Consider the following 11199-nt stretch of genomic DNA (forward strand, 5'->3'; position numbering starts at 1 on the left):
GGGCCATCCCCAAACTGTTCCCACAAAGTTCGGAGCATGGAATTGTCCAACATCTGTTGGTATGCTGAAGCATTCAGAGTTCCTTTCACTGGAACTACAGGCCAAGCCCAGCTCCTGAAAAACAACCCCACACCATAATTCCCCCCCCACCAAACTTGACACTTGGCACAATGCGGTCAGACAAGTACTGTTCTCCTGGCAACCGCCAAACCCAGACTCGTCCATCAGATTGCCAGATGGAGAAGTGCGCTTCGTCACTCCAGAGAGGGCGTCTCCACAGCACTTTCTTGGATGCAACTACTCGGCCATGGAAACCCATTCCATGAAGCTCTCTACACACTGTTCTGGAGCTAATCTGAAGGCCACATGAAGTTTGGATGTCTGTAGTGATTGACTCTGCACTCTTTCTCAATCGCTTCCACTTTGTTACAATATCACTGACAGTTGACTGTAGAATATTTAGGAGAGAGGAAATTTCACGACTAGACTTGTTGCACAGGTGGCATCCTATCACAGTACCACACTGGAAAGCACTGAGCTCCTGAGAGCGATCCATTCATTCACAAATGTTTGTAGAAACAGTCTGTGTGCCTTGGTGCTTGCTTTTATACACCTGTGGAGGGGAGTTTGAAGGCTTTTAAACTCTGTGTGGGAGTGTCCTTACAGCATCCTTAAGAATACATGTGAGTTCTGAGTTTTAGAGTTGTTAGGGCCACTCGTGGGTCGTTGACCCAACCAGCCTTCATATGGGTTGCTGGGGCTTGACTCTCATCACCCACTGGAGCACAAGCTGTGGGTCATCAGACCCCCATCAGAGGGAAATGAGAAGAAACAAAAGCATGTCAGGGGAGCACTTTAAAACTATGGCTACCCAACTGGACCTTTGTAAAAACAACTAACTGGAACCGATGACTGGATTCAGGCTTTAGCTGCTTTGATTTGTTCCTCTGCCTCTTCCACTCCTCTGTAGATTTTATTAATATCCTCTTGTATGCCATTTATTTACTCATAGGTTTTTCAATGTTAAGTCCAGGTTCGCTTCGCAGGTTGGCCCCTGGCTGCATATTGGCCTCCATGTTGTTAATGCTACTAGCCTGTGGCAGCTAACCTTCTTGTGTTTCTCACTTTGTGCAATACTTTTCTTCCCCGATATAACTAAACTTGCTTTGGCATGTCTTTTGATAAATTTGAATGTTATCAGGCATTTTTTGATGGTTGCTTTTAGGAACCTGTTGCACTATGCTGCCATCACATCGGCAGCTAGACGGGAAGTTGTCATAGACTTTTTAACACACTGTACAGACAAACTGTAAGCCGAGGCTGCCAGAGTGACTTTTCAACAGCAATACTCTTTCTATCATGATTCAGATCAGGTTTTTCCCACAGTGCACAATTTGCAAACAGCTGTTCTAAAATATACTCTGGTGTCTGAGACCTTCCACTGTTCCCTGTAGACCTGAGCTGGGATTACTCTGGACTTTTTCAGTCTGAAGTGTGAATATTGTCCGAAGGTGTTTGATTAGCCAACAGTGCTGCACACATCAATATGGTACTGTCTCAAGATGTCATGCAGCTGAGTCTGTCTTCTTTTGTATACCTTGTATTCAACCGATCCATTTAGTGTTCCTTTCTGTTGACCACTGATAATTTTTTCCCTGCTACAGTTATCCTTAATATCTTTCCTCTCCACTTAATTTGTCCCCCTGTTTATTTGCCATCCTCATCATCTCATTTTTTTCCCTCCTCCCCATCTCATTCCTCCCTCTTTTTCTTTAATTCATACTACTTCCCTCCTGTCTGTTCATCAACCAGGAAGGCTGAGAGGAGGATGAGTGTATTGAAGCAGCAGAAGGAAGAGTGTGTGTTGAAAGAGGAAAAGACCCGGCACTACATGGGAGCTGTCATTTCTGTGGCAGAGCATGTTTCCCAGGAGAGAGACCAACTGTTACAGATGGTACTATTAATACTACTGATACTGTAGAAAGATACATGATGTTTCACATTGTACTTCTTCCACTAAATCAAGACTGGGTATTATACATCATATTACTGACACTTGCATACTAACACAGACACACTGATAATTTACTTTGTACAAAAACTGACTAAAGCCCTATTAGTATGGACTGGTTTTATGATGGACCTCATCATATTTTGAAAATAACAACCCACGTTTGTGTTTTGTGTGATGCATTAGCACTGGATAAGTATTTATTGACATTATCGCTGGATATGGTGTCAAGGCTTCTTGTGACAGCAACTGTCAGAAGCGATGCATCTTTTCCTCAGTAGCCACATTGACAATATAGTTGTTAGTGAGTTGTTAAACTCACTTTCTGCACGTGTTACAAGCATATATACATATTTGCAGCTCATTAGGATCAATTCATATCTGCTTTGTGGCCGTACATGAACATGACAACCTCTAGCTGCTCCCAATCTTCTCTGCTTTCTCACTTTTAACCATGAATATAGCCATCTCAAAGCACAGCTGTTGACTGCTATTATTTTGAGCCGTGATCAACTTTCTCACTTATTTAGTTGGTTCACTATCAAAAACAGATATTTAAAAAGAATTATCACATTACACGGCTGATTCGCAAGGGATTAAGTTCACTGATGTCCTCTATATTTTTTTCAAATTATTGGAGGCACCTAGGTAATGCTAGTCGCCTGCAGAAATAAGGCTTCCATCTGTGTTATGTGTACTGCATTCGCATTGGATAAGCAAAGTCTGTATTTTACTCAAATTCACTGACATATCCCCCAGACATGTATCAATACACTGCCTAACATCAGTATTTTAGATGCGGAGCTTCTGTCCCTCAGGAACCACTTTTTTTTTTTTTTTTTTGTAGTTTTTAGTTGTTTTGACCACTTTCTACATGTATTACAAGCATAAACACACATTTGCAGCTCATTTAGATCAAGTAACAGATGCTTTGTGGCTGTTGCTAGTTAAATTATAACCTTTTGTTGCTCCTAACCTTCTCTGTCATCACACATTTTAAACACCAGCACACATGTTCAGCGTTTAATGAACCTCAGTCATATTTAATGCTTGTTTAGATGTGTGACAGCCTAAATCAACAACCCCCAATTCACCAAGATGCCAGTTCACACAGGACTATTCTCACAGGACCTCTTTATTTGGCAAATATTTGTGGGTAATTTGCAATGGAATGTATGAAACTATGTATATAGAAGAGTCATATGGGTGTTGGATCACAGATGACTCCTGTAATTATTACAAATTATGTAATCACATGATACTAGTCACTTGCAAATTGGGTTTAATTCGTGAGTTTATTAGTTTTCCAGAGCTTTCTGTTGAACAACAAAAAAAATCTAAAATCAGTTTTCTTTTAAACAAACCTCATGGTGTATTCCGTAATTACAAATATCAAAATACACTAAAATGAATTTTAATGCAACCTGAACAGATGTTTGGATCAGTGTTTATTTAATCTTTAGTCTGTTGGTGTACGATAGTTGGCAACAGATGATTGAACACAAATGCAGACATCAAGTCAGCATGTAGGGTGTAAAGGCACTTTATCTGTTAATTTGTTAGACTTGTAACCAGTGTGAGGACAGGCAGGATGAGAAGAACAGCTTCAGGAGAGCTGGCAGGCACCCTGAACATAAACTGGCATGCAGGGATCAGTCAGATGCTACAGCAACAAGGCACTGCAGACAATCTGGCAAATGCCTGATAACATACCTGATGTACTGAGGAGCTACTGAGTAATAAGGAACAGCTGTGCAGCATGTTGCTGATGACAGTTAATCCACAAAGGCAGAATTTTTTAAACCTTTCATTTTTGTGCCTGGAGTCATGTGAGGTTATGTTTATAACAGGCACAGGTTCTCTGTCACCTGAAGTGCACTCTTCGTGTCAGTAATGAGATGCAGGGATGATACTGGATGTAACGGCACTTGATATGATGAGTGTAACTGATTAAGCATCCTGTTGAATTAACTAAGGTGCCCGAATTAGACTTTCTTCAAAGACATTTTTGGCATCATAGCAGGAAAAGAACAGGTGTTTTTGATAACTTTATACATGACTGCATTTCATCTAGGCAAACTAATTCCAGGGTCCTGGTATACTTTAAAGGCTGAAAAGGTTAATTGTTTCAGTTCTGGGTTGAGACCCATCCTACATCATAGTTTTTATGTAATCCCACTGACAGTCCAAACATTAATTAGACATGGGTGAAAACATAAAAAAAATCAAAATAACATATTTGACATAAATATGGAAGATGGAAAGTTTTGGCTTTTTGTTCATTTGCCATGAATGTAAAAAGGATATTCCTAGAACTAAAATCACTACTGGCGGGCCCTGTAGTAGCTCGACCGTTAATACATTTTTTATGGAGTAAAGATATTCATATCATTATTTTGGACAATATTCTTCTATACAAGGGTTAGGGCCAACCCTGGCTAACCCTGCCAATATATATTATTGGCCCCAAAATTTTGGCTGGCCAGTATTTCAGTCTGGCTTTCTTACTACATTAATAAGACTGTGTGCATTTCAGTGACGCATCAGCCATGTAATTTCCATCCTCCACCTGTTACTTTTTTAACTCCTGGATTGTGCGTACTTTTCTATAGTGAGATACTGGTAGAAAAAGAATGATGTATGGCTGAATAACATCTAATAAGATATAAGATATTTCATGTCATACCAGAGAGTGTGCAGCAGAGAAACACAGACAATTTTTCTGGTAACAGATTCAGAAATGTTGTCTTAGCTAACATTTAAATGATAAGCAAGAGCACCCATCATGTGTAGAAGGCCAGACTGCCACCACACCACACTTGTAGACACAATACCAAAGCCTCTCTCTTCTCTGGATTTTGTAGTAAATATCAAGGTGCCATGAACAATCCTGCTAATTAAGCGATCAGTGACTGGAACCGTTTCAAAAAGACAGTTTATTGGGTGAATCGGTCCAAGATTGGCAAGCTTAGAGACATAAATAACAGTGTTGAGGAGCTGTAAATAAAAATGCTTTCTAAATCAAATTAGACTCCATTTACTTTGGCTGCAATTAACACTTCTTTACTTCCCAGTCACAACTCTTGTTTTTAGGGCACATATGCTGATTTGTCCCTTTTCTTTACTCAAATCTGCACTCAATTTTGGAAGTTTTGGCTGCAATTACAGTGCAATGTGCAATAATTTAACTTCATTCTTCATTTTTTATATTTACTACAGTATTGAGAGGCAATATGATAATTGGAGACTTTTGCTATTCTTTTTATTTCTAAGTACCCTTTTCATATCCTCAGTCTTATTTTTCTGCACATCTACATTTTTTAAGCCTTTGATTAGTTATATTAAACTGAAAACATGGAGTTTGTGTCTCACACAGGACTACTGTGATTTTACAATATAATGAGATTCAACTGCCTTTTCTTTCTTCTCCATTACCCCTCAACCCACAACCCATGGTGCATACTACCCACCCACTTGCTCCCCATATAGATCAGTAACCTCCCGTCTTCCCTCTCTGCCTCCTCAGGCTTCGGTTCTTCAGCAGGAGAAGCAGGGATTCATAGGCAAGATTCTGAATGGCACAGTTCGATTTGGAAAACTACAGGAACAAGTCAAAGTAAGTTCCAGTTTGCATTGTTTGTCTATTGCCTGTTAGCCTGTTAGCCAGATCTGTAACTTTTGATCCCTCACTGAAGCCTGGCAAGCACGTTAGGCTACAACTTTCACTCAGCTGGTGGCTTAATGTTCACTTGCAAAGATAACCCCCAATCTACTTTTTATTGATCAGTCCACTCTACTGCACTTGATTAACCAGCTGCTATTGGTCCCCACCACTCAGCAAGCATAAATTGATGAACAATTTAGTTTCTGGAGATAATCTTATTGGGTCTTGAAGACTTATTTTCCTGTGTAAGTATAGAATCACCATTCCACACATGCTGCATTTAAATTGTAAAGAAAACACATGCATGAAAACAATGATCAGCAATAATAGAAGTAGTGCTGTGTGCACTAGTCTCTTTGTCTTCGATCCATTGATTATTCTTGTGAAACCAATACTCTATAATATACTGTAACTGTGCTTACTTGCTTATATATGTGGCAATGGACAGGACCTCACATGTAGTCACACATCATCACATTTCACTTCCATTGTATTTTTATTATTTTGCTTGCTTGAAATGTACATATTAAGGATCAGTTTCAAATATGCAATCAAGGAAACTTTGCAGAGTGTGCAGCCAGTTCACAAAGAACTTGCTGAATAGTAAGAAGCGAACGTGCAGACAGGTGGCATAGATGGTAAGCTGATGGAGCAGCAGCTTATATTAGTAACGGAGCACAAGTTTGATCTAAAAGTTTGAGTTCGAAAGCACCATTTTAATTTCTTAGTTTGACATGAAATTTGCCACTGCATTCAGTTAAAACCTAACTAAGGTGTTAGTGACATTTTCATTCAGTGCTGAATGTGTGTGATAAGGGGGGGAAGCTGACTTCAAGCTTCTGGAGAAAATTCTGGAAAGAAAGGTACCAACCATAGCTTAAATGATGCAAGATTTGATACAAAACTCAAAAAATTCAAAGATTACTTTTCCTGAAACAGTGTTCTTACTGCACTTGTAGATGGCTGTAATAAACACAAGTAATAATTGTAGACAGGAAAACAGAATTTTTTTCCCTTATTCATTCTATGACAAGAACTGCATGGAGTTACCTCTTTCCAGAGAAATAAAATACTATTATTCTAGCCAATCAACATGGCAACACTACATTTACCTTGTTCTGCTGTGCCAATTTGTCCAGCCCTTCTATATGTATGTGTTTGTTCATTTGTTGTGCTGAACATGAACGAAGTATTGGTCTGGCAGTATTAGTGCATTGGTCTAGGGCCAGTGTGTTCCAGCTGTCAGCAGGTCCTGTCACTCAAAGCCACAGCAGGAAAAACATCTCAGCGCTTCTGACAATTTTATTAGTGTCTCTATAGCAACAGTCCAGAGAGGAAGAGGTGTGTGTGAGACTCTGAGTATCGGTGGTGACCAGACCGTTGCATGAGGATAGCTGTAAATGTTAGACGTGTCAGATATTATTTCCTTCTTTCTTTTATTCATCATTAATCTCATTTTTCAGTTAATTATTTACTATAAAATGTGATGCCCTTAAGATTGAGAGGTTAAGAGTCTTTATGTTGCTTATTTTGTCCAACCAAAAGTCCCAAAGAAATTCAATTCACAATCATAAAAAACAAACAACAAATAAAATGGGATACATGTTCTTGTCCATAAAATAATTTTTAAAAAATGTAAAAGTTGAAACTAATCATTTAATTCATTTTTTGTGTATTTTTTCATTGAGAAATCAAGCAAATATTTTCAACCCAGTGGCCAGAATATGTGTTGACAGTGTACATTTCTGAAAACCATATGCACAGTGCTGTCACAACATAAAACTGAAAACTGTATAGAAGATCTATAGCGCATGGTCTAACACCCAGCACACTAGTGCGTTCAGGGCGTGTTCAAGTCCATTTTGCTAGTTAAATGGCAGATGATATGGGCACAAAGGGCGGCACAAAGAGGTCGTGTTTAGACTCTGAAATGTGCTTTGGGTGGAACATGAATCAAACCAATCCCAGTGTCATCTCCCATTCCCTCTAAGGGCCAGGTGCTCCAGGGCCTGCCACATATTAAACAGTAGCAGTCGTCTTTGCTGAAGGAAAGGGGTGTGATCCTCGGCTGCTGGACCCTCTGCACCGCCATTTCACAGTTGTAGTAAATCAACAATCTTCTTTGACTGCATATGAAAAAATATACTGATATTATGCTGAGGAGGAGCGCCACTGTACACCCCTCTGTGTGTACACGGTTCTTCGTCTATGGATCAGCTGGGACGGGTCATAAAAAGTGTCATCATGATCAATAACAGGTGGGATGACAGGGGAAAAATATGTCCTTCATGAAGAAAATCTGTATAACGTTACCTGCATGATTCTCCAGCAGCTGAAACAATATGAATGTCTCTACATTAGTCACAGATGATCACATGATGATGTGCGTCGCTTTGCGCTGAGTGTAAGATAGAGATCATAAAGTTGAACCATCACAAATGTAAAATTTCAAGTTGTGACAATGCTGTGCTTATGGTCTTGTTAACTTTAGATACTGAAACAACTTACTGAAGGTAAGGAAAAGAAAATGTTTTATTAATAATAATAATAATAATAATAATAATAATAAGAATAAGAATAAGAATAAGAATAAGAAGAATAAGAATAAGAATAAGAAGAAGAAGAAGAAGAAGAAGAAGAATAGTATAATGATAGTTTTGGCTTAAACTACCTGTTGTGGTCACCAATAACCACAGAGATTATCCCGAGTCTCCTTAAAAATGTTCGGTGGTTTCAAACTCAGAGATGTTGAAATGCAGTCTTGAACTGCGGTCGCAGGCTTGGCAGCTTGTAACTCACCTGTAACTTAAACACCATTTCCTCCACCTCCTGATGTGAAATTCAGGTCATTACAATATAATGTGAATGTGATATGACACATTTTGTAGGAACTGGTACATTGGCTGTGAGTTATACCAATATGAGCTTATCTGTAGTGTACAGAAACATTAAATGCCAACATTTTATCATGGCAACTGGGCAGAATTGTTTCAGCACTACTTAAAGTATTCATGTTTGCATTCTCCCACTTGCTTTATGAGAAACATTTATATACCTGATAAGGAGGAGGTTCACACTGCAGCAGGCAACATCATTTCTTCAGCCTGCCTCATGCTGCCTTCACATATCAATTATATCAAAGACAGCATGTCCCAGAATAACTCTAGCATTAACCATGTTGGAAAAACACACAGAGAAACTCAAGATGTCCAGTCATAGTTCCTGTGGTTTCCACTCAGCTTGTCAAGTTAGTGATGTGTTTATTGCTAAGGTAACCGAATACTGATTCAGTCTCCCACTTAGCTTATTGGATCAGTTTGACTGACTGTGACAGCTGGAGCTTAAGTGTTTTTATAGGCACTGTCTGCCTAACTTGTAGGTCTTGATTGATCTAACTTAACTAACATTTAACGTTTTAAATGTTTACCTAAAATGGGTGGTGACTTAACCTGATTTGAGTTTTGGATTTTTCAAAAGTATTGTCCTTCCTTATCCTCCTTCCCGTCCTTTAAAACTTGATCTTCAATTACTTGTATTTATGATCCAACTGATATTTTTGTTTGTACGTGACTGTGGCAGATACAGCATCTTCCCACCGAAGCATGACCTCACCCTCACCCTTCAAATTACTATAAAAGTCCACATCAATTTAAAGCTCAATGATTATATTCTCTGAAAGACATCAAAGTTGAAGTGCAAGGTTTACCTTTTCACCAGCCTCAGACAGATTGTACACAACACAGTGCTTTGTATTTCACTGTAAGTCAGGGCGCTACTGATCTTGATGAGTTGCAGGTGATTGATTCTGAGATGGGAATGTAAATCCAAACTTGTAGCTCTCATATTTCATGACAACCTTCAATTGTAGAACAAATTCCAGGAGTTGCTTTATGTTTAGTGATCAAATTAAAGACTATAACCCATGTCTAGCTATCATTTGATCCTCATCAACATATTGTGATTTAAATGCATGTTGCCACCTTATGAAAATGATAGCGATGGTGTTTTAATATTGTGCTTTAAAGAGAGGGCAGACTGCGACTACGTTATTCATGTATAATTGAATAATGTGCCTCTATCTTTAGGAAACACCTGACAATGTTTAATATTTTAGCAGGCTCATGAATAAAGATTGCCAGGTCACAGGTTTGCATGACGCACGCTGCTTGATACTGGTAGAAATGACTATTTTTACCATTTTTGTTTTATTACTATCTTTGACTATCACAGCAACAATTGGCAGTGTGAATGGGGCTAGTGATTTTGATTGTTGACATTCACTGAATGGACTGAACCAGCAGGCTTAACAATAAGTACGCAAGCAATGGATAGAAAATCATTCTCCATTTATTTCATTTTCTAGTAGCTTCTGTAATCAGTAGTGGCACTAAGCTGAGAGATGCAGTCAATAGGTCATAGACAGAAACAGGAAAACAGAAGGTAGTGGCCACAGAGACAGGTAGAGAACCAGTTGAAGACAGAAGCTGACAAAGGAAAGGAAAGACAAGAATAATTACAGCCCCAACATTATAAAGGAAGGGTTAAGCACAACATGAAAAGTTGCTCCAAAATGCTACATTATCACTTTGAGGAACAATGATATTACCTGAAGCTTAACATTGAATATATCAAACAGTTCATCAGTCCAGGGCTCTCCATTATCAACATTATACATAAAAGGCTCTAAATTGACTCTGAAGGGTAATATGTAGAATAATTATGAGTTCAAGTAATTTGGTAATTGTGAAATGTGCATATTTTATTATCAACACCCCCGAAGCTTATTGTACTTAACACCCACACTCTTAACCCCCATGGTCATGAGTAATGACTTCCACCTACATCATGAAACACTCCTTTATTAGTCTTTATCTAAGTCAATCTCTTTTTCATGCGCTGCTGGAAATGTCAGTCATTGCTGGGTGCAACGGCAGCAGTTCAAAATGTCTCAGAGGACGAACTTCAGATTTGTGTTTTGGTCACAGAGGTAAAAGGAAAGTAACTTGTCTCTACCATAGGAGAAATACTACAGGATAGTTTAGAATGGCATTTTCTCTCAGTACATTTGTTGTCATGTGCTTAGCATTTTAAATTAGATTTCAGTATTAATGTTTTAATTCTTATAACATTGCCATAGTTTATAATGACCTTTATTTCAGAAGTCCATGTGCCAGAATGGTACAGGTAGGAAGTAGTCCTCTGACATGCAACTGATAATCAAGATGCCCCATTACCAGTGCCAATCAGCCTTGAACATGGGACTGAATGGAAAGTGTGTTGCCTAAACATTGTAAAAGTATCAAAAAACCTGAGAGATGAATCTGGTTTATGCCTCAGGAATCGATCCAATACAACAACATGAATGATGTGAGTCTGTGTTAGAGACAGAGAGAGAGAAGAGCCACACAGGAGGAGATGCATTATTTCCACAGCGGCGGTTTGCCAATCCTCCGCCGATTGTGATTCACAAAGAGCGAAGCATCTCCGCCTTAAAGATGAACCGCTGTGTAATTCACTCAGAAAG

At 38.9% G+C, this 11199-nt stretch overlaps 1 protein-coding gene across 3 annotated transcripts in view; it reads left to right on the top strand.

The window, feature by feature from the left end:
• The window catches only part of cep89 (centrosomal protein 89), a 58592-nt gene that overhangs the window by 17407 nt on the left and 29986 nt on the right, over positions 1 to 11199 (top strand). For 2 of the 3 annotated variants that reach the window (XR_005074783.1, XM_037096319.1), the window contains exons 15-16: positions 1813 to 1954; positions 5538 to 5627. Coding sequence is in view for 2 of the 3 variants with exons in the window: in XM_037096319.1 (XP_036952214.1) it covers positions 1813 to 1954; positions 5538 to 5627 (232 nt within the window). In the remaining variant the exon portion in view is untranslated. Of the gene's footprint in view, positions 1 to 1812; positions 1955 to 5537; positions 5628 to 7666; positions 7990 to 11199 lie in introns of those variants that run through there. The other variant, XM_037096320.1, reaches the window with a different exon arrangement.

The sequence above is a fragment of the Acanthopagrus latus genome, chromosome 4, assembly GCF_904848185.1.
Source record: "Acanthopagrus latus isolate v.2019 chromosome 4, fAcaLat1.1, whole genome shotgun sequence".
NCBI classification, from domain to species: domain Eukaryota; kingdom Metazoa; phylum Chordata; class Actinopteri; order Spariformes; family Sparidae; genus Acanthopagrus; species Acanthopagrus latus.